The sequence below is a fragment of the Myotis daubentonii genome, chromosome 1, assembly GCF_963259705.1.
Source record: "Myotis daubentonii chromosome 1, mMyoDau2.1, whole genome shotgun sequence".
NCBI lineage: Eukaryota > Metazoa > Chordata > Mammalia > Chiroptera > Vespertilionidae > Myotis > Myotis daubentonii.
In genome coordinates, this window is record NC_081840.1 from 28,121,710 (window position 1) to 28,149,256 (window position 27,547).

At 36.2% G+C, this 27,547-nt stretch overlaps 1 protein-coding gene across 11 annotated transcripts in view; it reads right to left on the reverse strand.

The window, feature by feature from the left end:
• The window catches only part of GPHN (gephyrin), a 444,048-nt gene that overhangs the window by 42,810 nt on the left and 373,691 nt on the right, over positions 1-27,547 (reverse strand). For all 11 annotated transcript variants that reach the window (XM_059693242.1, XM_059693272.1, XM_059693252.1 and 8 more), the window contains 5 exons: positions 16,562-16,654; positions 6,717-6,772; positions 4,043-4,162; positions 2,074-2,132; positions 1,074-1,227 (listed from right to left, as the gene is read on the reverse strand). In XM_059693242.1, coding sequence (XP_059549225.1) covers positions 1,074-1,227; positions 2,074-2,132; positions 4,043-4,162; positions 6,717-6,772; positions 16,562-16,654 — 482 coding nt within the window. The remainder of the gene's footprint in view (positions 1-1,073; positions 1,228-2,073; positions 2,133-4,042; positions 4,163-6,716; positions 6,773-16,561; positions 16,655-27,547) is intronic.

Consider the following 27,547-nt stretch of genomic DNA (forward strand, 5'->3'; position numbering starts at 1 on the left):
GCCTTATTGTTTAGGGGAGAGTATAAAAGGGCTAATTTGAGGGAAGTTTCAACATATAGTATCTAGCATTGCCTCTTCTACCACCACTCTTTATCATCTGACCCTTTCTTTTTCTTCATGTAATTTATCACTGTTTGTTTATTGAATACCCCTCTCCTAACCTACTTACTTGCTGCTATATTCCCAGTGGTCAGAACCATGCCCGGCATCAGTATGGCACCATACTGAGGGGTAAAGGGTGGTGGGAGTGGTCTGCCCCAGGGGAGAGGAGCATTTTATCACTGGTATTGTGTAGAGAAAAAAACAAAAACCCAATTATCAAACCCTTCCATAAAGATCACATGGAATTTTAGCAGGAACAGGCTAGCATTGGTATCCCAATTCATTGAATTCTTTCCCACATAGAGGTGGCCTACATCACAGCAGCAGAGAGGGCATAATTCATTGTCCTAATAGACCAGCGGTTCTCAACCTGTGGGTCGTCAACCTGTGGGTAGCGACCCCTTTGGGAGTCGAATGACCCTTTCACAGGGGTCGCCTAAGACCATCGGAAAACACATATATAATTACATATTGTTTTTGTGATTAATCACTATGCTTTAATTATGTTCAATTTGTAACAATAAAAATACATCCTGCATATCAGATATTTACATTACGATTCATAACAGTAGCAAAATTACTGTTATGAAGTAGCAACGAAAATAATTTTATGGTTGGGAGTCACCACAACATGAGGAACTGTATTAAAGGGTCGCAGCATTAGGAAGGTTAAGAACCACTGTAATAGACTAAGTACTGAGTTTGTACAGCTGAATATCTATAGCTATCAGTCAACATTCTTTGCATGTGTGGAAAGACCACTGTTTCAGTCTAATAAATGGAAGGGATTATTTATATGTAATTTCTACTTCTTCCTTCTCATCTTCTGTACTTGAACTATCCTGAGGCCAATTTTTATTTCTTAGTTATAGGAATGTGGTAATAGTTATAATCCACAATCTTCTATTTGTAACATAGATGTCAGAAACAGTTTTATTTGAAAGTCCCCTTCACCTGACCTCCTTTTTTACCTCATTCCCTGTTGACATGACTGCAACCACTGGAAACTTATTAACTTCAACCTCCGTGACACCTACAGTTGCCAGAAGACCAATCTCTGAGGGGCCCATGTGCGTTCCTTTGGCCAACACGCATTCCCCTCTTTTAATGTCATGGCCGATGGGTCTGAAAGTCAAAGCAGAACCATAAGCACGATGAGTAAGAATAATATTTTCACTAGAGGGAAACTTTAGTGTCAGAGAAGGAGGACACTCTAGGGAGAAAAATATTAACAGATGGGGCAGGAGAAGAGTAATGAAATAAAGAGATTCTAAAACCTGCATGCTTCTTAAATTAAAAATATTAAATCATACAACAGAAGACAGAAATAGAATTTATATCTATTACTGCTAAACAGGAATATGTTATTTCACATTTGAAAATTACTTTATAAATTGCTTTGTACAACATTTCTGTCAAAAACGCCAATTGCAAACTTTCTTTGATATAAGGCAAGAAATTATATGGAGTTAATGACAAAAAGTCTACAGCTTGTTAGTTTTGTGGTAAGGAGAAAAATACTAATAAGATTAGAGTCAAAGAGATAATTTCTATTTGAGTCACTTAGGTTGGTCCAGTTATGTGTCTGCATAAGTCCATTCACCTTGGCCTCCTGACATAAGGATGGGAGAAGCATAGCTTTGCCACAAGGAGATTTGACAAATTAGTATTAATGAAATCAGGGTAAATATAGTCCATTGTAACAAAGATCATTTAAAATATGTGCCCTCCTTATGGTAGGACAGTGGTCTCATCTTTGCTTTTGATTATTTCATTTGCCTCTACCATCGCCATGAAAATGTAGGCAGAGCAGACATGGACTGTAGAGTTGAGAAAATTCATTTCCTACTTGTTAAAAAACCTGAAAGATAATGGTTGACTGAACTGTGGATTTATGATAGCCATTCTTTCCTGAGTTCATGAACATGCAGAAACAAAAGTTGGCTATACATTTTATATGTTATGACTTACCTGATATCTTGGCCTGGCCGAGCTTGCACCAGAATTCGTACTTCAAGTTCTTCGGTGCCCTATAATAAGAGGAAGTCGTGCAATTTCAAACAGAACAATCTAACAGAATTTCTGATCAATGGAATTTAGCTACATCAGATAGGCCCAGAATATATACAAATAAAGAGAAACAAAAAAACATTTGCTAAACACTTTGACAGGATAAATTTCTACCATAGGTTCCTGCAAAATTAGGTTTGATGCCAAGGACTAAATAAAATATTTTTACACTTTAAAAAAATATACCAATTAAAATTCTGAATCTTACTTCGTAAGTAGCATTCTCAAGGAAAAATAATTTTATATATATTATTTATATGTAATGTTTGTATGGAAAAATAATACAATTAATAAATAATAATGTAAGAATAAACTGTTTTGCATACTCACAACTCTAAACCTACCTTTGCCCCACCTTGTATATGTAGAAGGCTACCCTAGTAGACCCAATGAATGTGTAAAGAGATAACCTATCTCTTCTGTTCCCATGAATCATGGGTTTAATACTATACCAAGGTTCCCAAATATCTGCAGAAATTTCAGTGAAGGACTTACAGTTTGCCTGGTAGTAAATTTCTATAAATGAATAGTGATCATCAATTTTACATTTATGGGCTGTGAATAATATTGAGAGACTGGAACTGGGTTTTGTCATCTGGCAGAGTCTGTGGAGGCATGTGTTCTGCATTTCAATGTTCTGTTGGCTTCCCTGATGCCAATAAATCTGCTGGACAATTTTAACAGCAAGCAATATGATCTGTATGCCAAGAGTTGAACTTTATAAGATGAAGTGTGATAAGATGTGATAAGATGATTTAAAAAATTCCCAGATCAAGAAAAGTGGCGGTCTCTCAGCATGACCAAATTTTACTATATGCCAGACCAGGAGAATATTGTTATTTTTAACTTCAGCTTTTAAAATATAAGCTACCTTAAACTTCTTCACAAAACAAGTAAGATAGCCAGTCATTAAGACTTCAGTTGAAACCATTCTTTTATTGGTGGCTGATCCTCTGGCTGTAATAATTGCCACTAGTTTCAGTGACATGAAGGCCTGCTTAGACCAAAAAAGATCCCATGGTCCTTTATTTCAGGCAATAGAGGGGGAAACTGGTATCAATTTAGTATTTCCAGGCTGTCACTAGGTGGCACAGATTTTTCTGAAATATAGATACTAGAGCTGAATGTTATTTTGTTCAATTGTTTGGCTTAATGTAATATTTAAGAACCTGCCCAAGTGTTCTTTGTTAAATTTTTCTCTATTAAGTCTCCCTTTACATTTTATCAGAAGCTAGTGTCTGTTAACAAACTCCTTAGCTAGAAGGTATGTTAACAATTAATACCTCTATCTTTTATCTTGAGGTAGTTTCTTTCCTTGTTTGCATGCGATATTTCTTGTGGTTCAAGTTCTGCTATGATCACAGTAATACAGTGGGTCCTCGGGTTATGTCAGAGATCCATTCCTATGGCGCGACGTAACGCGATTTTCACCGTTAAGTCGGAACCCACCTACATAAGCACCTACATCACTCACATGGAGCACATACACAGCAGTAATGAAGTGAAACAGTAAAAAAATTTGACCTTTACTTGTGGTAAATAAATAATAAAAAACATAAAGCATATATGTACATACATCGAATGACAGAAATTTAAAAAAAAAAAAAAGGGAGATGGTGATGTAACCACGAAATGACGTACGTTGAGTCCGACGTAACCCGAGGACTGTCTGTAATCATAAAAATGTCTCCTATAACAAGAGATTTTCAAGCCTAAGGCAATTCATTATTTAGTGTAGACTCATACACTACATTGTAAGATCCTAACATAACCAAAAGACACTGGGTTATTCTCATAAACATTCCAGAAAATGGATATGACTTAATATACTACCACAGGAAGGTAATGATAAGACCTGGCGATAACGTACATCATCAGACTCCCTGATAAGTTCGGTATCTTCTACTTGTACTACAGCATCAGCACCGCAGGGGATTGGAGCACCTGTTGTAACCCGCATGACTTGTCCAGGCATTACTGTCTGAGTTGGCTGGAAACACAAACATGTAAGAAAGAGCTGATTTACTTTACTGCTGTTAAGTAAAACTAACATTTTCCTGTAGGAGATGTAACATTTTTAGAAACAAACCATAAAAGGAAAATCATACAGTCTTGTTCATTTTGGGCCAATGTAATGAAAGCTAGTCACAAACAGGTACAGGTACACTCTAAGAGGCTTTAACTTGATTTATGGTAATGACCATTAGATGCCTTTTGTGGTACCCTGTTTTCCTTTTGAAGAACTGCCACTTACACGTGCCATTATTGTCTCTCGCTCAAATAATGTGAATTTTTTAAATATATATATATATATATAAAGTGATTTCAGAGTCTTTAAGAAAAAAATGTCATGCAAAATGATTTTATGCATGACAATTATGAAAAACCAGCACATTAGACATTTACTGAAGTTTTGATATTTGAGAAATGTCATAACTTAAAACTAAACTTTTTGGTTAAATATAGGCAAGTCAGAAAAATTATTTAAATTATTGCTCTTGAAAATCTTTCTACCAAATGTAATTAGATAATTTAAAAATGATTGTAGTGCCTGTAATAATTTGGATGAAACATTATATCTGAGATTTTCACTGTCTGAACTCTCATAGGAATGGTAGGAGACCGATTATAGGACCTGCCTGGTAAACTTCTCCTAGCATAAGAAAAAGCATATTTTTATAAGATCCATCTGATAGGTTTGATCTGGCCTCAGATGAATAACTTGTCATTGGCCATGATTTAGGTCAGAATTGGGAGGAAAAATGCTTCCAACTTCCTCGAAGATAAAATTCTGATATAATATTAATTCCCTAATAAAAATCTTTCCAGCCTGGCCAGTGTCACTCAGTGGTTGTGTGTCTACCTATGAACCAGGAGGTCATGGTTTGATTCCCAGTCAGGGCACATGCCTGGGTGGGTTGTGGGCTCAATCCCCAGTAGTGGGGGCATGTAGCAGGCAGCCAATCGACGATTCTCTCTCATCATTAATCTCCCTCTCCCCTCCTCTCTCTGAAATCAATAAAAACATTTTAAAATAAGTATCTTTCCAAAGATATTTGCATCATAATTATTTATTTAAAATCTTAGGTTATGTGCTTGCTTCGGCAGTACATATACTAAAATTTTAGGTCACAACGTGAATATATTTAACACTACTATACTGTATACTTAAAAATGATTAAGATGGTACATTTTAAATTATGTATTTTTTAACAGATTAAAAACATTTTAGGGAATAGCTAAGGATATATACCTCTCCACTGGATATACATATGGAGTAAAACTGGAAATTTATTTATTAGAACAGCTTTAAAAAGCTTTTTTCAATATTATGACCACAAACAATCCCACTAATAGATAATATTATTGAACCCTCAATCTATGTTTGGTACAGTGTTAAGTGCGTTATTACATTCAATTTATATAATAATCTAAGCTCAACAAAGATAGGAATTTGTTTTATTTTTCTGTTTGCCTCTCCAGATCACATCATCATACCATCCTGTGCTGTGGCCCAGAAGGCTGACCTCTAATGGACTATTTCAACCAGGTTTCCATCACTGGATTCTGGTTAGGTAAAGCCAATGGGAGGGGTCAACAAGAGAGAGGGGCCAGAAGAGAAAAGCAGGTTTATATTCCCTTTGCTCTTTCCCTGCTGGGCTGCACTTTGGTGAAGGCCAGGTCATCACTATCACTGACAGGTGACCCTGAGCCATAGCTATGAATCTCCACAGGTCCACTCCTTCAGACATAGAGATTGTAATGGAATTTCACTGTTATCCCCTGGGTGCTTCACATTTCTTCGTTAGTTTCTCTTAACCCACCTATATCTTGGATAGTCCCCACATTACTCTTCTTAATCACCTCTTTCCAGACATATTTATTGCTCTACCATTCCAAAGTCTAAAAAGTGTCTGGCACAAAGTTGGTAGTCAATAAATATTTCCAGAATGAATAAATGAACATGAATAATCTCATTATCACAACAACTACATGAAGTATACAATCCTTTGTGACTTACAACTCCAGTGTTCTCCCTGCTTTTCTCACAGTTATTGGAGAAAGTGATTCTTGGGATTGTACTATGTATCCCCTTATTCTGCTATTTGAAAATACATTCCAGGCTCATTCAGAATTGTTATATTTTAATGTAATCTTCTGCCAAGGTAATACCTGGCTCTGACTACTACAAACAATTTGCAGTTCCCTGAGCATTCCATGTAATTTTAAAAACACTTCCGATGGTAGTTCTATTCAGAACATTGATATTTATACAGGAAGAAAGAATCATCCAATCAAGGGCTGGAAAATGTTTGTGGGCATGTCTATGAGACATGACAACAACTCCATGCCCTATATTAACAGATGCAGATTCTTACAGCAAGAAAGAATTGGTTCTTCTCATGGGAACTCTCCTTTAATCTCTAATAACGTGTCTAATCCCTCTTTAAGATTTCCCTTACAGTGATGTTTTAAACTTAGAATTAGATCCTGGAAGTGCATGAAACTGAACTCTTTAGGGCCTGTCAGGCCTATGAATCTACCTGTTCACCGGCTTGGGATTCCCCAATGATGAAACGATCTCCTGGGCCATCAGCAGCTGTGAGATGAACAGAACCAAGAACAAACATCAGAATGGACCTATAGCAAGGAATAAAAACCTACTATTGGAATTCTAAAATTTGACTCAAATGATCAGATAGGCCTCAGGAAAGTGGAATCTCCTAGATGAGACAATGGCTTTACTAGTACTCCTGGTTTGGTATCCCAAACTCACAAGTACCAATAGAAGTGTTCCTAATTCATGCTCTTTCTTGGTGTCACTTGAGATGGTCTTCCTCTTGCTTGATAATTTCCAAACATGTACTTTTAAAATAGGAAATTCTTTTTGCCTATCTTCCTAATGAATACCACCTTATTCATGGGTATGCATTTGTGATGTGTGTGTGCCACTCATGGATATTACTATACATTTCTCCATTTTCTATATAATTTTTAACTATTTCATACTATTTTAAAAAAAGTTATCACTCAGTTTGATCTTTATAATTACCCAGTGAAGTAGGAAGAACATAACATTCTTTTCTCCTTTTGGCATTTGAAGGAAATGAGTTACAGAATAAAGGAATTCAGGTAGAAAAGGTTAAGTACATTGAACAAGTTCTGGCTTGTGGTAGAGCTAGGAGTAAAATCCAGTCTCTTAATTTCCAGTACAGTGTGTGTGTGTGTGTGTGTGTGTGTGTGTGTGTATTTTATAATGGGCCAATGTATATTATTCTGAATCAGAATGTATAGGCAGTGCTGCATCACATTTTTTCCATTAATTATTTTTAAATTGGAAGAAACCCTTTCACTATTGAGATTGAAAAAACCTTCTTATCCATTTTTTTCTGAATACAGTATAGTAATGACTGGATAAAAATACTCCTAGAAATAAATACATTCAAAAGGGTTTTCTTCACATATGATATGGATTTCAGATCAATATGACTGGTAAGGCAATATCTACCTAATAAGTTTTAAGATCAGGACCATTAGTTCATGTTATCTGTATACAGCAAGGGTCTAGGACACATACACAGAAAAGATAACACTTTCTATAATACTATTTTAATTACATTTGCAATCATGCTGATAAATAATAAAAGTATTTTCCTTATTTTAAAAAGGACATGTGAAATTCATTATTTCTCTATGTGACTACAACATTGTTTTTTTTACTAAAGGCTTGTAAGCAATAATGTTTAAATGAGTCACTCTTTTCACACACAGGCTTTGGTTGACCTATTGTGGAGGGAGGTAAGAATTAACATTGGGTATCTTCTACGTAAAAGATATTGTATCTCATGCTTCATAACATTATATTACTAATAAACTCTTGACTTTCTTTTGTTTGTTTTCAATCTTATAGTATTTTCAGCATTCACTTGTAAAAAAGAGAACAGTTTTCCTGTAATGCTATTCTTACTATGCTGTTTTCATGGGCTCTTCTTTTTTAAAAAAACTTTTTTTGAAGTGAAAAATTTAAACAAACATAAAAGTCTTTGCTTCAACAATTATCAACATTTTACCAATCTTGTTTCATCTATTCCTTCACTTATTTTGGCAGAATTTTAAAGCAAATCATTATTTTCTTACTGTTGAAAATTAAAAAGTCAATTAGCTTTCAGAATTCTGCACTAAATGCATCTCAAATGTGAATAAATTGTTTTTAATTATTTTTTCTAGTAAAGATATTACCAGCCTGCCATCTCCCAGTAGCAACCTAGACATTTTTCTCTTTTTACTTCTTTGGGCAAGGGAAAATTAGCAAGGCTTTAGAGTAAAACAAAGCTGAATCCTGCTTCTGCCTATTATTAGCCTCAGGACTTCCAGCAAATTACTAAACTTGTTTCTAGCCTTCACGGTTTTCTTGTTGATAAAAATGGGGATAATCATTTAAAAATACTAATTCTTTTTAAAGCTTTTCATTCCTTTCACTCATTCACTAAATTTCTAAGTGTCATCGAAGTGCTGAGGTAGAGTAAAGAGTAAAACCAGACACTGTTTCAATTCTAGTGTGGTGCCAGTCTGTTGTAATGTTTTTTAAACTCTGGATCACAAATGGAAGTGGGCCCTAAAATCAACCCGTAAACAATGTTTGTTTGTTTTTTTAAATTACAAAGAATAGAAAATATATTTCATCACACATGGTAAGGATAAATACTGTTTCAGGAAACTTATTTTTATATGTGTGCATATATATATTTGTAGATATTATATATGTCATATGTGTGTGTATATCATTGGCTTGTAATGTATGCTGTACTTAATGTGTCTTTTTTTTTTTTACTTTTTAAAAACAGACTTTATTTTTAAGAGCAGTTTTAGGTTTGTAGCAAAATTGCACAGAAGAGTTCAAAGTTCCCATATCTCCCCTGCTCCTGTCCACAGTTTCTCCTATCATCAATATCTTGTATTAGTGAGGTATATCTGTTACAATGGATGAATTAATATTAATACATTATTACTAATTTAAGTCTGAAGGTTACATTAAGATTCACTCTGTGTTATACAGTTCTGTGAGTTTTGACAAATGCATAGTCTCATATCCACCATTACACTATCATAGAGAATTAATGTGTGTCTTCCTATGAGTGTGGTTAAAATAAAACTCTTCAAGCCACTGATGTAATAGATATTAACCATATTAATCATATTACTTAATATATAAGCACAAATTAAGAAAACCACTCTAAAGGAACATGGTTTTATGACAGTACACAACAAAAGTAATGGAAGTACACTGGAGGGTCAAGGAAAGTTACCCTAATAAGAGGATTTTTTAGTTGAATATGAAGGATGAATAAAGCTAAGTAGGCAAAAGGTAGGAGTGTGTGTGTGAGGGTGTGGGGAGAGAGAGAGAGAGAGAGAGAGAGAGAGAGAGAGAGAGAGAGAGGTGGAAATGCTCCATATAAAGTTCCTCACGTAGAGAGCAGTATGTGTAAAGGCCTCTGGTTCATGTCTTCCTTATATCTTACCCTTTAGCCATTCTCAAGTTCTGGTACTGTTGCTCCTAAGGATGACTCATATTTCAGCTCCACAGCATATGCTACTTCCATTGCTTGGAATGTCCTTTCTTTATCCCCGCCTTTGATGAAAGACTTAGCTTTTAAGACTCAGTTCAAATGTCATTTTCTTTATGAAGTCATATCTGACTCTGAATCCTCAAGAGTCACCTACTTTCTCTTTTGTTTCTCCAGAGTATTCTTGAAATAACTTTAATATGGCTTCCTAATGTATTTGCAATTATTTGCTTATTTGCCTCAGGGGAAATCCCTAGAACTTGCTGCATAATAGGTATTCTATAAATGTTCAATATGTGAAGTATTCAAAGTGTCCAATAAATAAGAATAAATTAATAATCTTTTTAGAAAGATGCATGAGTGAATGAATGAATAATATTTTTTCAACACAAAATGCTGTATTTTGAATTTCATTCTCTGCTAGGCATACTGTCTTTAAAATGTGTGCCAACATTCACCATCTTTCGATATTTAGAAAGAATGCTCTGATTTAATTCTATATAACTTAGGTTATGTTGTTATTCAGTCAAGGTTATGACTACCTCATCACGATGCTCAATAAATACTTGTTAAAAGAATAAAGAAATGAATTTGGCATTTCCATAATAGGTGGAAAGTTTGTAAACTGACTTGTATGTGTTACTATTGTGTTTTGTAAGTCTTTTAAAATACTTTAAAATGAGCTCTGTAGAAACAGGGATCACTTCCTTCATTTCTTTTTTGAAACCCTCTGCTCTTCAATCTTCCTCCTGTCTCCTGTTCCCCTACACATGGAAATGCACATACACTTAAAATGCTTACATCAATATTTTACACAAATGCTCTAAATAAATGTTACTGAATAATGAGTGACTGGAGATCATCTGGGGCGAGTCTGGTATAGACTGCCAGGGAGGCCAACATCTGAAAGAGCCCTCAAGTGATTCTAAGCAGCAAGATCCCTTGTAATTAGGGACTGTGAGTTAACTGGGGAGAGAATACATGGTCACTTAAACTGTGTTCTCCACCTTGCCCTGGGAAACAGGCCTCTATACTGCTGGCTAAGGAAGGCTCAGTTAACCAACATAATATAAGGCTCTTTGAATGAAGAGGAGTCTTTTTAAAAATTATATTTCCCTTATAATAGTGCTTCTCAGTCCTTAATGAGCATATAAATCACCTGGCGATCTTGTTAAAATACAGATTCTGATTCAGTGGGTCCAGGATAGGACCTGAGGTTCTACACTGCTGAGAAAGCTGATGTTGCTGCTGCTGGTTCATGGACTATTCTTGTTGAGGAGCGGACAAGATTGAACTGAATATAGACACATTCAGACTAAGAGAAAACTTAAGGAATAAAAAAAGCAGTGAACAACAACAGAAGTTCTGATTTTACATTAATGCCAAGGCTCACTATTTCTTATAAAGATAGAAAAATAATAACCAATCTATCTAATTGCTGATATTTATTGAAAAAATATCTATTAAAGAGATAAGTAAAAGAAAAGTTGCCATTTTCAAGATGAATTCTACAAGCTTAGGTGTGAGGGGGCTGAAGTGGAGGAACGGTGGTATATGAACCTAAAGTTTAAAAAAAAATTAAGCTACAGTATGCCATTAGAAAAGATGGAGTCCCAGGATTTCTGTAAAGGCTTAGGATCTCTGTCCCCCGCCAATTCTGACATTTCAGTTAATAAACTTTCTTTTGTTTCGTAATTGTTGAATTTAATTAGAAGGAAGTGATAAAAGCAATATAAACCCAATCCTAACAGCAAATGCATTATATAAGTAATTCATTACACTTAGTGCTAGATTCTGAAGCTTTTAATGTCCAGATTTTTTTTAGTCTTGTTTACCTGTTTATGTAAAGATTTCTGATGTCATTTTATATAAAATTGATACCATTAGATAACTACTCATTGTGGCAATGTATAGAAAATAGTGTTCCCCAAGTCATTTACTATAGAATTATTACTTATTTTCATTTTCCAGCCATATGTGAACTCTCTTTAAGCCTCCTGAAACACTTTATTCATTTATTTCCAATAATAAAGAGTCTCATCATTTCCATGTTAGGACTGAATAAAAAAGACTGCAGAGATCACATACCTTTCAGAGATCCTAGGAAATATCTTCAACAGAGGAACAAGGCAGAGGGGTTTATTTACTTTGATAACAGAACCACGCTAAGACCAGGATGGTAGACAATAGGGCGATAGTATTTATGTATATAGTAAAATTAAGATTATAGAAAGAGTTGGGGTGGGAGAAAGAGAAGGTGACAAGACTAGCACAACAGGATTAATACTTGCTACAATTATATTGAGGGATTAAATCAGGTGAGTTGTTTGGAATTTTAAGTCTGTTGCCTTTTCTTACGGAGAGCAGGGAGCTAGGGAGTAGAACAGATGAGTGAGAAGGCATTTTATATAATTTACAAAAATGCCCATTTATTTTTAGTATTGAGAAAAGAGATATTCCTTAAATACAGTTTTAACTAAAATTAATTATTCCAAATTATCTCTCTGCTCACATGAGTAATACTCCCATATCATAGTAAGAAGAGTAATACTCTTCTTCATCTGAAGTGTCCTATAGTGGAGGCAATAGGCTGTCAAATGAGTTGGAGAACCAGCTGTGGCCAAAAAGGTTTTGAATGGGCAAAATAAAAACCCTGGAACATGGCTTTCATGAAAGACTAAGAATTAGCTCTAATAAAAAAATTATACTGATAAATCATAAATTAAAAAAAGGTTATACTGAATTTTAGTATACAGTTTAATCTACTGCCAGGAAGTACAACAAAATAATAATAGTGGCTGGGCAGTGAGAAAATGGGCAATTTTGAGATGTTCTTTTTTATTTTCTATAGTTTCCAAAAGCAAATATTTCAATCAGAAATTAAAACAGAAAAAATCTTTTAAAATTTACTTTACCCAAATGGCAAAGATTTCTTTCAATATATCCTTCCAGAATTGATTGCAACATGTGGTTCTCAAAATAATTACCAGCTTGTTCATAATTTTTCCTTTTTCTAAATAATACCAAAACAAGTTCTGAAGGGATAAGCCTTTCATATTGAACATTTTCAAGAAAGCTGAACCTGGAATTCTGAGACATTTTTTCCTTTATTAACATCTAAGAAGAAACTGTGTAAGAAGATGGTCTAGTATTTTTTTTTTTTTGCTTGTCCAATTTTCCCAACACCATTTATTGAATAGACTATCTTTACCCCATTGTATGTTCTTGTCTTCTTTGTCAAATATTAATTGACTATATAGGCATGGGTCTATTTCTGGGCTCTCTATTCTGTTCCATTGATCTATATGTCTGTTTTTATACCAGTACCATGCTGTTTCGATTACTATGGCCTTATAGTATAGTTTGATTATCAGGTAGTGTGATACTTCCAACTTTGTTCTTCTTTCTCAATATTGCTGAGGCTATTTGGGATTTTTGTGGTTCCATATACATTTGTTTTTTTCAAGACAGAATGGATGGACCTGGAGGGTATTAAGCTCAGTGAAATAAGTCAGTTAGAGAAAGACAAATACCATATGATTTCACTTATATGTGAAATCTAAAGAACAAAATAAATGAACTAACAAAATTTGATGCAGAGAGTAGGCTGTTGGTTGCCAAAGGGGAAGAGTGCTGGGAGACTGGGAGGAAGAGGTAAAGGTAGATTAAGAAGTACAATTGGTAGTTACAAAACAGTCACAGGGATGTAAAGAAAAGCATAAGGAATATAGTCAATAACATTGTGACAACTATGTATGGTGCCAGTTTGGTACTGAAAGTATCGAGGGAAACACTATGTAAAGTATATGATTGTCTAACGGTTAGACTCTAACCACTAAGCTGTAAACCTGAAATCAATACAAAATAATATTGAAGTAAACTGTAATTAAAAAAAAAATTGTGAGACAATGAGCACCTACCCACATCTCTCCAGGAGGGTATGAATGCATCAAAATGATTGACTTAATCAGTATGAAGGGAGAAATAACTCTTCAAAAATATGAAGAATATGATATCTAACTTATACTGATAAATCATAAATAAAAAAGGTTTCATTTTCTTTTACCTTTCAAATTTACTCTGTCCTGAATGCAGTTTTAGGTTTATAAGGTCACAGCTCTTCCTATTATTTAAATCATCATCACTGACTCTTGCCTTCTTTACATTCTAATCTATCTTATTTTTAAAAAGTTGTTCCTATTTCTTATTTCCTTAGTCATTTTTTACTGTCTTGATTCTTTCAACCCACATACCTTAAAGCAAGTGATCCTCCAACTGGTTTGGAGTTTTATGCCACATGCTTCTGAAGGATACTGGCTAATGCTTAGTGATCCAGAGCAAGTTAGCAACCTCTTTACACCTACAGGGTTAGCAATGCTCACAGGTGCCACTGGTTATTACTGGAAGGCCTAAGGCAAAGGCAGAGGAGAAGAAAAAAAGGGAGAATAACGGGAGTGGGGAGGAAAGAATGGCAGTAAAGGAAGACAGGGTGGAGAGAAGAGGGGACACGAAGTAGAGTGGTAAAGAACCACAACAATAGCTTCCAGGAAATTCTTTACCAAGACAATGACTGGGAGGTGGCATTATAACACAGAAAAGCCTAAGACCATGTCTTTTTGTTTACTGATGACTTTTGCTACTTTAAGTATGATATATATATATATATATATACACACACACATAGATTTACCAACCATTACCAATTTGAGATTCAACTATATCCACAATGTTATGTTATGTGTTAAGTCTCTGTTAAATGGTCTATATGTTAGAGAACTCTCAATACTTCACAGGAAAGAAATAATATGAATAAGTTGCATGATATATAATCTGTTGAAACTTTTATACTGTGAGATGTCATTTTAGATGTTTTTTCTCTGTGTAAAATAACTAAAATACCATCACTTCAAAACACAAAGAAAAATAAGATACTGAATGGTAACTTTACATAAAAATTTCTTTGATAGATTCTACAGCACAAAGGCTCTTTTTATGGCTCATGTGGGCTAACTGCTCTTTCTGGCACCTAGAAAAGCTAAGAGCAATAGTTTCTTTTTATTAAGCTGCTACATCTCATGCAAAAATCATAGAACCACATTCTGTTTGAGAATAATTCTGGCTCAAATAATTTATTTTCTTACTTTCTCCCACTTTATATTACAAAGCATGTAAAAAATAGACCTTCCTGTCCCTTTGGCATTTCATTTGTTGTAGCTGTTTGTTCTATTCTGGAAATAAGAATTATTTGTGATTTTATAGTAATACTGTATGGCTATTAATTATAAGTTCAAAACAAAATGTATATCTTAGATTGGGAATAAGAAACAAAAAGAGCCAATGAGGCTATCAGAAGATTAAAACAATTTTATTTCTGGACAATATGCATTACATAATAAACTCTGTAGAAGGAATTAATTGGGAAAAATTTGGTAGGGATTTATTATTTATGTTTTCAGAAATACTCTAATTTAGTGAGATCAAGCAGAATGAGGTGCATCCAAGATAGTATTCCTGAGAAAGTATAAACTAGTAGGAATTAATCCCCTCACCATTTTATTTACACAGAATATGAGATTAACAATTTAGGTAAATGTTATACTTTTTTCAGAGATTGTATAAGTAAATGTGTCTATCATAATAACAGTAGTGATAATAATAGATACTATTATTAAAAACAATTATTGAATGCTCTTTTTGGTGCCAGGAACTTTACTAAGGATTTTTATAGTTTCACTTAATCCTCACAACAACCTGTTGGGGTAAGAATTGTTATAATTATCACCATTTTACAGATGAGAAACTGAGGCTCAAAAAGTTTAGGTAATTTGCTAAAAGTTATATCAATGGAACTGGTACTAGAACCCAGATCATTCTCTGCTCAAAGCCCATGCCCTTAACCACTTACTATACTGCCTCCAACATAAAAAGATACTTCTAAGAGGTGGTGATAGAACATGGAGATTAACTAATATATTTCTTTACAAAAAATAGAAAATTATTTCAGTAGTTACAGTAATAAGAAAATAATGACAAAAATCAGCAAGAAACTCCATAAATGAACATTAAAAAAGGAATTGGCCTTCTTAACAGTTTTGATAAGTTGGGAAATGTTTTTAGACATTTCTTCAATGACATAAGCCTTGAATTAATAACCAATAATAGTTTCTAAGCAATTCAGTTGCATTTTCATTTAGGGTTCTTAGATTGGACTTTAGACAGGTAAATACTATTTCATTTTTGCTTTTAAGTTTTACGTAATCTCGGGTAACTCCAAAGGTGTGAGCTGCCTGGTACCATCTGGAGCTTTAGATATTTGAAATATGGCATCTTCCCAGGAATTAGAGGTTTCCCTCATGCTTGCTTTTTATGAAGCCTTTATTGATGTTTGAGTTTAAAGCAAGAGAAAAGATCACCCCACTTTACCCCTATGTTGGGAATCTGCTCTTCTTTCTTGTACCATATAGATGTTTTCAACTAAAAAACATGCAAAAAACATCCAGACAAAGTAAGACTGTCTACTATCTGGTATGTGTAAGGCTAAAAGAATAAACTATAGTATAGTGTTGTTGTTTTTTATATCAATCTCTACATATAATTGTAAATAATAATTTTTAAGTAACTAGTAATTTCACTAAAAAGCTTTAAACAAGATTGTGTCAGAAAATAGATAGATGTAGATTACTTTTGTTATCTGTGAATAAAATTATTTTGACAACCAAGGGGGAAACAGATTTAACAGTTGTTGGGTGCCCAGGCTGAGCCAAAAATCTGAAAAAACACACAGTGTGAGTTATGATGATACTCAAGAAAACCAAAATATTTACCTCGAACAGCATAGCCATCTTTTACTGATGCTGGGAAGGGGGGTAGGTTATCTTTTGCATATACATCTTGAGCAAGGACTCGACCCATTCCATCTGAAAGAAGAGAAAAAAAGCAAAACATGGTTGTTGAGATTAATTTTAAACAGGCAGTCATAGACAAGATGAGCATATGTGCTTGTCTGACAAGGCTTGTATATGGGCTCAGTCAGACCTGATTTCTAACCCACAGAATAGGAGACAGAAGGAAGAGATGAATCCTAGCATCTGAAATGAAATATTAGATTCAGTCCAATAATAATGCTTGCAGAGATTATTTGAATATGAGTAGCTATACAAAATCATCAAAGATGTGCTTAAGTTGACATGTCATTAATCCTTTGACAACCCAAAAATGACTTTAAAAAGCCAATTATTAAACATTTTCATATCCATTGACCCAGTAATTTTACCTCTAGAAATCTATGTTAAGAAAATGAATAAATATTTTTTTTCTATGTCTAAGACTTTTTCCTCTTTTTTGCTCAATTCCTCCACCTCCTTCCAGCCCCCCTCCTATAATAGGCTGTCAGCCTGCTGATCAGTCTCTATTTTGCTAGTTAGTTCATTTTGTTTATTAAATTCCATATATGAGTAAAATCATATGGTACTTGTTGTTCTCTGACTGGCTTATTTCACAAATCTCTATGCACATGCTTATTTCAGAGTTGCTTACATTAGTGAGAAATGGGAAGAAATCAAAAGACCAATAACATAGAAATTTAAATATACGAAGATGTAGCCTTATGATAAAACATTATGTAGGCTAAACTAATATTTATGAAGAAGATTCACTGACACAGGAAAACTCATATAGTTAAAAACATGCAGAACTGCACATGTAGACATATGCATAAGTATCAATAGAAAAAGATAGGAAAGGCATACTTGAAAAATAAAGCATTTGTTATTTCAGTGTGCTGGAATTATATATGATTTTTATTCCTTTTGCTATATACTTTTCTGAAAGTGACCAAGTTTTCTACAATAAACATGAAATTTTTATAAAGTTTTTTTTCCTTATGAAGAGAAAAGTAAAGACAAGAGCTTCCTTACCATTCCATTTGAATTTTAGTCTTGATTTTGCCTTTATTAACCTAAAAAAAGTAGTGACTATAAGAAAAGGGCTAAGTAGAAAAAGCCAGTCACAAAAGATCACACATGATACCTTTATATAAAATGTCCAGAATCGGTTAATCTATAGAGATCGAAAGTAGACCATTGGTTACTTAAGGCTAAGTGGGGATATGAGGGGATAGGAGGATGACAGATAAAGGGGAGAGGGATTGTTTGTGAGGTGATGAAAATGTTCCAAAGTTGATTATGGTGATTATTGTACATACCTGTGAATATACTAAGACATTGATTGTATTGTATACTTTGAGTGAATTGTGGTATATGAATTGTATCTTCATAAAACTGTTACTTTTTTTAAAGGGCAAGGATAAGAGATTTAAAAAAAAGAATATTCCTCTCATTTCAACAAATAAGTATATTTAGGCAAGTCAAGAAAAATTACATTTGTAGCACAGATATACCATCTGGTCTTTACAGACCTTCTTGAAATATCATGGGGAAAAAATAAAACACCTCATTTTGAAAAAAAGAACTGCTTCATACTTAGGCTATTCAAATTTATTAATATATCATATAATTGGCAAGATTTTTATTTTGGACTTATACTAAATATAGGGTTGCTGTCTTTAAGGTAAATTAGATACCTACTGGGTTAATTCTGCTTTTAGAGTTGGTATTAAGTTAACCTATCGGCAGAGTTTTAATCTTTTCAAAGAGAAAAACAAAAAGTTCTGGTCTAAAAGCTTAAGGCAAGGGACAGGATTTATAGAGAACTATGCAATTGATTGGAAAATGGTAAAAACTCCCAGTTGCAGCAGATGCAAGAGTTTTGAAGGAATAAATGTCAGATAGACAAGCACCTACTGTATATCCATATCTCCCAGTAGGGTTCAGGACTAAACAATGGGTAGCTCTTCCAAGAAGTCAATATTAGAATTGTCTGGTCAATGTCTGACCAGATGATCTGTTTGGGAACTTAAAGAGTATGTAGTAGTGCTGAAAATTACTTCATCACACGGGACAGTCTCTCTTGCATACATATAGGTACATAGATGTTAAAGCATCCCTTTTCTTTGCCCATAGGTGGAGCCCAAGGATTGTGTTGAATAAACTTTGGGCATGTGTTTTGAAAATGGAACCTCAGCCTTCTTCAAACTTGAATGGGAACCAGGCAGCAGTAACTTCTCACCTAGATATTATGACTATTTTAGGTTTCACATTTAGTAGAGAAACAACAGTGAGCAGTTGAAGCTGTGGGAGCCAAAAGTTTTACTAAAAGATATAATTTCAGGAAAACATAAGCAAAATTCCTTTTTCTCAGGTGCTCTATTCCAATAGAGCCCTACTTAAAATAAGCAAAATATGATTTTCCCAATATATATTTAATACAACTAATATGTTCTCTTAGGAAGAGTTGGTGGTGGGAATTTGTAGCTCTTCACAGTCAGAAGTGAGCCTTTCAGTTGTAGAAAGTTAGTCTGTGTGCCAAGAAGCTATGGCCCTACTTTCAGAGTCTGAGGAGAAAATGTTCATTGTGTTCTACTTCCCCCCTCACACTTATTCTCTAAGTTCTGTATAATAAAGGATGTCTTCAGTTTGTTGAAGATGAAAATAAATATGCATATTTCTAGATTCTGTGGGGGTCAGAAATCTTAAAGGCAGGGCTATGTATTACTGGGGATCCTGATCTGTATATACAATTAAGTGTTCTGAAGAAGGTGATAAGAAGGAAAGAGTGGAAAAGACGGGCTGATGATTTATACCGTTTTGTGTTGTATGCTTACTTGTGCTGCAAGAAGACAGTGGCAGCACAAGTAAAAGGTGGTTAAAAGGTGGTTGCCTTTTATGTTATCAGCAGGAAACTCATGAGTCAGCTTCCCATAGGTAACAGTCATTATGTCTACTCTCCTAGTGTTAGCTTTTTAATAATGGGATGACTGCCCCAAAAATAACTTCAGAAAGTCTTTAGAAATTCAAATGGCTGACAATGGACACTTATACAAGGAAAATCAAGATAGAGAGCTGTTTATAAAATTGAGTATGCTTTGTAACCATTAAATACAAATGTATTCTCTAAGAGGTAAAAGCAAATATTTGTTGGTTGGGCATTTATTCTGACTCAGATAATAGTCTCTTCTTGCTATCTAAATTAGGATGTCAGGAGAACTGAGTGACTTTTGGATGTAAGAGGGAAAAGCATGTTAATTCCTCAAGGTCACTTATCAGAGTGATTCCACAGTTGTAAAGTTCCCTGTGTAGTTATTTCTAAGAAGGCTTTGGAGGAAGTCAAGGGAAAATTGAGTTCAGTGCTCCAGGAAATTGATTCCTTGTCCTCACTTTGGCTAACCAGGATACTTGCCGGGGTCCAACCCCAGCAGGTCCAGGGGTTCCCAAAGGCGTAGACGGAGTCGGCGAAGAAGGAAGGACACGGAGACAGCGTTCAGTTGATCAGCAGCCTAGCCAGGATCTCTAGCCCGGATCTCCAGCCAAGTTCTGGTCTGGATCTCCAGAGAGGTTCTGCTGTTTATTGTCTTGTTACATCCGTATTTATACCAGTTGATTTTAATCCTGTCAATTTCTATTACAAAGGTTAGGGCGTTTCTTATCTCCATTCCAGGGAGTAAAGATTATGTAGCTTAAGCATGATTGTTTGTAGTGATTAACTACACGCCTGGCACTTAGTTAAGGAGTTTCATCCCCTCCCTGACTTCAGGGAAAAATTCCTACCTGGGGAAACAACCTTTCTTGGAGAGGTGACCTTGGTTAAAACGGGAGCAAACATATTAAGAACAGTATGCTATATACGCTAGGTCCCTTGAAACATATGCTGTGCAGATGTTTCTTTCCTGCAGCGACTGTGTCAAGCAGCAAGGATGGACCGGCTTCCGGCAGATACTATCAGTTTATATTTCAGGAATGCAGGAAGAGTGTGGTGGATAACATAAGTTTGAAAAGAAAGATACCATTCAAGATTTCCTAATATAAAACATGGATATAACTCAGTTTTATATACTATATATAAAACATTTAAAAACCACCATCACATCCAATCTATGTGAGAGGCTACTGAAGGATCTTTTTGACTTAACATCTATCAGTTATGCTTACAAAAATAGTTGAGAAGGCAGACTTGATACATATACTTACTCTGGCCAAATGACCATTGGTAGGAACAACATTAGCTAAGTCCAAAGATTAAGAGGAAGGTGAAACAGGTTCAGAATTGGGTCATTACAACATTAACAAAAAAAAGTTTTATTGTGGGAGAAACTAAGATGGCGGCATAGATAAACACCGGGAAATTGTCCCCTCACACAACAATTGAAGAATACCGCAAGGGTCAGAGCAAACATCGTCCAGAACAACAGGAAGGCTGGCTGAGTGTAATTTCTACAACTAGAAGAAAACAGGGGCACGCTGAGAGCCAGGGGAGCTGCAAAGTTGAAGTGCAGAGGTACGGCTGCGGCTCGCGCGCAAGGAAAGGGGGTGGCGCCTGAGGACGCGGCTGTCTTTTTGAATCACAAGCTCCCGACTGCTCTGAACTCCGGTTCCAGCGGGTCTCTGGGGACCCAGGGCTCATACGGGGAGAGGCTGGTCTGTCAGGCGGCAGCGGGCGAACTTGAGGGCGGCTTTCCCTCAGAGGCGCTTGCAGCCGTTACCGGGACACTGAGACGCGCGGCTCTGGGCGCGGAGAATCACCATAGCTGCTTTCACCGCCCTTTGACTCCCTGAGACCCCGCCCCATCCAGGCTGCGGCAGAGGCTTTTGCATGTGAATGTACCTAACTACAGCCCAGCCAGGCAGACCCGGAACTTCCAAGAGAAGGCCCAAGGCCCCGCAGCGGCTTGCATTGCTTCACAGCTGAGCCTCTTCGTGGCTCCTGCTGTGTGGCCTCAGGCAGGGGCTGAATTAGCACCTCCTTAGATCCAGGAGCCACTGCACCCAGTGGTCAGAGGGGGACCATTCTCCCACTTCAGACACAGCTGATCCCCACAGCCAATTGGCCTGGAGGTCAATTCCTCCCAGTGATCCTACAACAACCAAGGCACCAAGAGTGCACCAAGAGTGTCTACCCCAGGTAACTGGGGAGGCTGAGCCACTGGGCCCTACAGGACACCTGGCGCGCAGGGTCACTCTATCAACACAGGGAAGCAGCCAAAATGCGGAGACAAAGAAAAAGGTCACAAATGGCAGAAACGGAGGAAAGCAAACGACTGGATATAGAGTTCAAGGCCACGTTTATAAGGTTTTTCAAGAATTTTATGGAAACCACCGATAAATTTAATGAATCCCTCAAGGAGTATAGTGAGACCATGGAGGACATGAAAAAGGACCAACTAGAAATTAAGCATACACTGACTGAAATAAAGAATAATTTACAGAGATCCAACAGCAGACAAGAGGATCCCAAGAATCAAGTCAAAGATTTGAAATACAAAGAAACAAAAAATACCCAACCGAAAAAGAAAAAAGAAAAGAGATTCAAAAAATACGAAGATAGTGTAAGGAGCCTCTGGGACAACTTAAAGCGTACCAACATCAGAATTATAGGGGTACCAGAAGGAGAGAGAGGGCAAGATATTGAAAACCTTTTTGAAGAAATAATGACAGAAAACTTCCCCTACCTGGTGAAAGAAATGGACTTACAAGTCCAGGAAGCGCGGAGAACCCCAAACAAAAGGAATCCAAAGAGGACCACACCAAGACACATCATAATTAAAATGCCAAGAGCAAAAGATAAAGAGAGAATCTTAAAAGCAGCAAGAGAAAGACAGTCAGTTACCTACAAGGGAGTACCCATTCGACTGTCAGCTGATTTCTCAACAGAAACCATGCAGGCCAGAAGAGAGTGGCAAGAAATATTCAAAGAGATGAATAGCAAGAACCTGCAACCAAGATTACTTTATCCAGCAAAGCTATCATTCAGAATGGAAGGTCAGATAAAGAGCTTCACAGATAAGAAAAAGCTAAAGGAGTTCATCACCACCAAACCAGCATTATATGAAATGCTGAAAGGTATTCTTTAAGAAGAGGAAGAAGAAAAAGGAACTCTTACCATTTGCCACAGCATGGATGGAACTGGAGAGCGGATAAATACCACAGGATCTCACTCATTTGTGGAATATAATGAACAACATAAACTGATGAACAAGGACTGATCCAGAGACGGAGAGGCATTGATTGGACTGTCGGGCCTTGGAGGGAAGGTAGGGGAGGGTGGGGGCAAGGGGGAAAGATCAACCAAAGGACTTATATGCAAGCATATAGGCCTAACCAATGGACACAGACAACGGGGGGGTGAGGGGATGAGCGGGGGGGGGGGGGGGGTAGAGGGTACACATATGTAATATCTTAATCAATAAAAAATATTAAAAAAAAAAGTTTTATTGTGAAATATAATATACTTATAGAAAGCTTCATGATTATTTAAGAGACATTAAACATTTAATATGGTGAGCCTATCCCAATATAATATAATTTATTCCCACATTTTGACTGTGAATTTGAAAGACTAGACAACATTGGTACATTATAAATCTAACTTATGTATTATTATAGGCTTCACAATTTTGTAAACTGAGAAAGATTAAACGATTTAGGGTTGAATATCTTTTGTGTAAAAACAAGTACATTAATTAATCTCTAGTTACTCCAGAAGTCATGTTTATGGAATAGTACAAAAAAATGCCTAAGCTTTTAAAACATGTAGCTTGTTCAAAGAGGTATTGCATTGTGCATTTGTATTTTTCCATCTAGGGATGCTCATTACCTGTCTATGTAATGAGTGAGGGCCGGCATTACAGTTTTACATCATAAAATAAAAATAAGCTTTGTGCAAAGTTACAGAATTTGGATAAATACAAATATTATGATTATTAGAAATGATTAAGATGATTTAGAAATACAAAAAGATGCAATGGAATTGGTAATGAATTAGTTCTTAGACTGTATTGTGGTCTCATGATATAAATTTTATATCTCTGTTATATATTCATTTATATCCTACATAATAAAAGGCTAATATGCAAATTGACCAAACAGTGGAATGACTGGTGGCTATGATGTGCACTGACCACCAGGGGGCAGACACTCAACGCAGGAGCTATCCCCTGGTGGTCAGTGTGTTCCCACAGGGGGAGTGCTGCATAGCCAGAAGCCGTGTTCACAGTTGGCGAGCGCAGTGGCAGTGGCAACGCTAAAGATGTCCCACTGCTGGCTTAGGCCCACTCCCAGGGAGCAGGCCTACACCATCAGTTGGACATTCCCCAAGGGCTCCCGGACAGTGAGAGGGTGCAGGCCAGTTTGAGGGACTCCCCCTGAGTGCACGAATTTCGTGCAATGGGCCTCTAGTATATAAAATATTAAGCTTTAAAAGTAATAAGTGCATAACTGTAAAAAGCATTTACCTTAATTGAAATGAAAGATATATATTTTTGGGAAAACATTAGTTTTAAAAAATACCTAAACCTGTGGTCACAGAAAATATTTCAAATGAAAGTAAATGATCACTCCTTGTGGTACTTAATGATGGAAACCTTTCCACACCAAGGTCACATGAATAGGGTGTCACTAATAAATAGATAGCACTTAGGTGAAAGGGATGGATTTGTTGGTCAGGATTTGGTAGAAACAAACAAAATGCTCTTTCTATAGTTTGAATAATTTAAATAAAATCTTCTTTATTGGTAGTTTCTCAATCACTGTCCTATAAACTACAATGTACTCCACAGGGAAAAATATTTTCTTATTATAATTTCTATAATTTTAAACACATGTTCTAGTATCCTAAAAATAATTCCTAACTTTCAGCATTGTCCTATATTAGCATATTACTACTGTGACTATTTAAAAAAGGTATGTAATAAATATTTTATAAAAAGAAAAAAAAAGATGATGAAATAAAGCTCCTAGATGAGATGCAAGAAGAAGTAAATATTAAATGTAACAATCACAATATTGACCTTGAAGTAATCCTGGTAACTTACTTTCATATTGCTTAAATCAAAATAAGGAAATTAGTAAAGCATTATAGTTTCAAGGCTGCAATAGTATCACTGAATCACTCAATGTTATTTACAAATGATAAGACAAGATGTTAATAGTTGATTTTTAAAATTAATTAATTTATCTAGCAAGTTAACCAAGGACATTGAGATTCTGTAGAAAAGGAGTTTATAGACAGAGCAAATAATATATTTTTTTAAAAATATATTTTATTGATTTTTTACAGAGAGGAAGGGAAAGGGATAGAGAGTTAGAAACATCGATGAGAGAGAAACATCGATCAGCTGCCTCCTGCACACCCCCTCCTGAGGATGTGCCCGCAACCAAGGTACATGCCCTTGATCAGAATCGAACCTGGGACCCTTGAGTCTGCAGGCCGACGCTCTGTCCACTGAGCCAAACCGGCCAGGCCAGAGAAAATAATATTTTTAACCAATTAAATATATTTTGTTCCTGGGAAATGGAGTTAAAGTTTTAAAAATTGATGCAGATTTATTCCATTCTTATATACATTTGGACACATTATAAAGATTGTTGCTGATTATAAAAGAATCCTTGTGTCTCTAATTTTGCTCATATGCTTTTGTTTCATAATTAAACTAGAGGCCCGGTGCACAAAAATTTGTGCACTTGGCGGGGGGAAAGGGGTCCCTCAGCCTGGCCTGTGCCCTCTCGCAGTCTGGGACCCCTTGAGAGATAACGACCTGCTGGCTTAGGCCTGCTCCCGGGTGGCAGAGGACAGGCCCAATCCCTAGGTGCAGCCCCTGGTTGGGCTCAGAGCAGGGCCGATTGGGGAGTTGGGGCACCGCCCCCTGTCATGCACAGAGCAGGGCGGATTGGGAGGTTGCGATGCCACCCTCAGTCATGCTCAGGGTAGGGCCGATTGGGGGGTTGGGGCACTGCCCCCTGTCACACTCAAGGCAGGGTCGATAGGGAGGTTGTGGCGCCACCCCCTGTCACACACAGAGCAGGGCCGATCATTTTTATTAATTTTCTTCCCTGTAGTTTTGAAAATCTTGTATATTTACAAAAATTTTCATAGTTCTACCAATATAATTAAGAATAGATAAGAATTTCTAAAAATCGGAAATCCTTCTTTGATCACTGCAAGAATAAGGTGTTTTGATGCTATTCCTTGGAAAAATTTTCTATTTTCATTTTATTTTAACTGAAACATTTTTCCCATTGCTTATATTCTGAATCCTAACCTAATACTGCTAATAGAGATGATGGTACCTCAAAATAGATACTGAATAAAAGGATTGCCAAGTAAACTATGCTAAATAAAATGTATATTTAAAATGTGAAAAAGTACCCCAAAAGAATGGAAAATTAAGACTCACTAAGAATCATATTTAAAAATTATACTTTGTTTTAACCTGATATACTGAAATTACTTCCTCCTTACTTTAAAAACATTAATATAGATTGTTTTATCAAAATTATTTCAAGTGAGATACACTTATAATAAGCTTTATTTTTAAAGAGAGAGAATACATATAAGGAGACATTTAATGTTATACAGAGAAGGAAGTATGAAATAGGAAGATTAGTCTACCTGGTTGCCACATGGGATAATTAGCCAATGTTACAGGTCTGATTCCTATGTGACTTAATTTTATTCAATTATATAACTATAGAAATGACTCCCCCACACAAGAGGGCTTATTGAGTATTGTGATAACAGCACACATGTGGTAATTGGTAATTGCCATACTGGGGGAAAAGCACCTGAAAGCACATATACAGAGAACAGATTGGTATTATAATCACAATCTTGGACATTAAGAACAGCATAATTGCCTAGAGGTCATGATTACATACACACACACACATACAAACACACATACACACATACCATGAATACATAGAGGGATTTAATTGTTCATATTTGAGGAATGCAGGAAGAAGTATACAGGAAATGATATAAATAAAAGGATATAATGAGATGTGCATATTTTAGAGGCATAATAAAGTTTATGGATTAAAGAGTTTAAAGAGATGAGACTACCTGAAGGGAAGTATGAATGAGTTCAAGCAGTCACATTGAAAAATCTACAGCAAATGCTAGCCCAGACCAATACCCCAGGAGGTATTTGCAAGCAAATGGGATCATCCTAGGTGAAACTTTACTAGACTGGAGTCAGTAATCCACACTAATAAAAGGGAAACATGCAAATTGACCATCCCTCTGCTACGCCCACCAACCAATCAGGGCGAGTATGCAAATTAACCCAATAAAGATGGCGGCGGCCACGGAGCTGGAGGCTTGGGTTGCCTCTGGCGATGGAGGAAGCCAAGCTTCCTGCCTGCCCTGGCTGCTGCTGAAGGACTGGCTGGGAGCATGGGTCAGGGGCGACCCAGGCTTCCAGTTGGCCCTGGCTTCCGCTCAAGGAGGGGCTGGGGGCCTGGGTTGCCAGGAACCCGGGGAGGCGGGGCGGGCCTAGAGACTTGGCTTCTCCGCTGCGGCTGGACCAAAGGCCTGGGTCCTGGGTGCTGGAGGAAAATCGTTGCCAGCAGCCAGGGGAAGGAAGGCCTTTTGCACGAATCTTCGTGCAATGAGCCTCTTGCTTAGATAATAAACATATGCTTTCACTTGAAACATTTGAATAACTACCAAAATTCTCTGCTTCAATTTTGTAAAGCTCAATCAGAAATAAGCTCAAAAACTGCAAAAACTGCTGTTTAGGTTACATTTCCTAATGGGAAAGGGAGCACATGCCTGAATGACCCAGTAGGTAATGTAAATTTGACTACAACAAAATGCATAGGGATCCAGAAATAGTTCATGTGGATCAACAAATGGAGCTGAGCCAAGGGATCTAGCGTTGACACTGTAATTTATAGGTGCTTATCTCAGGGCTATGA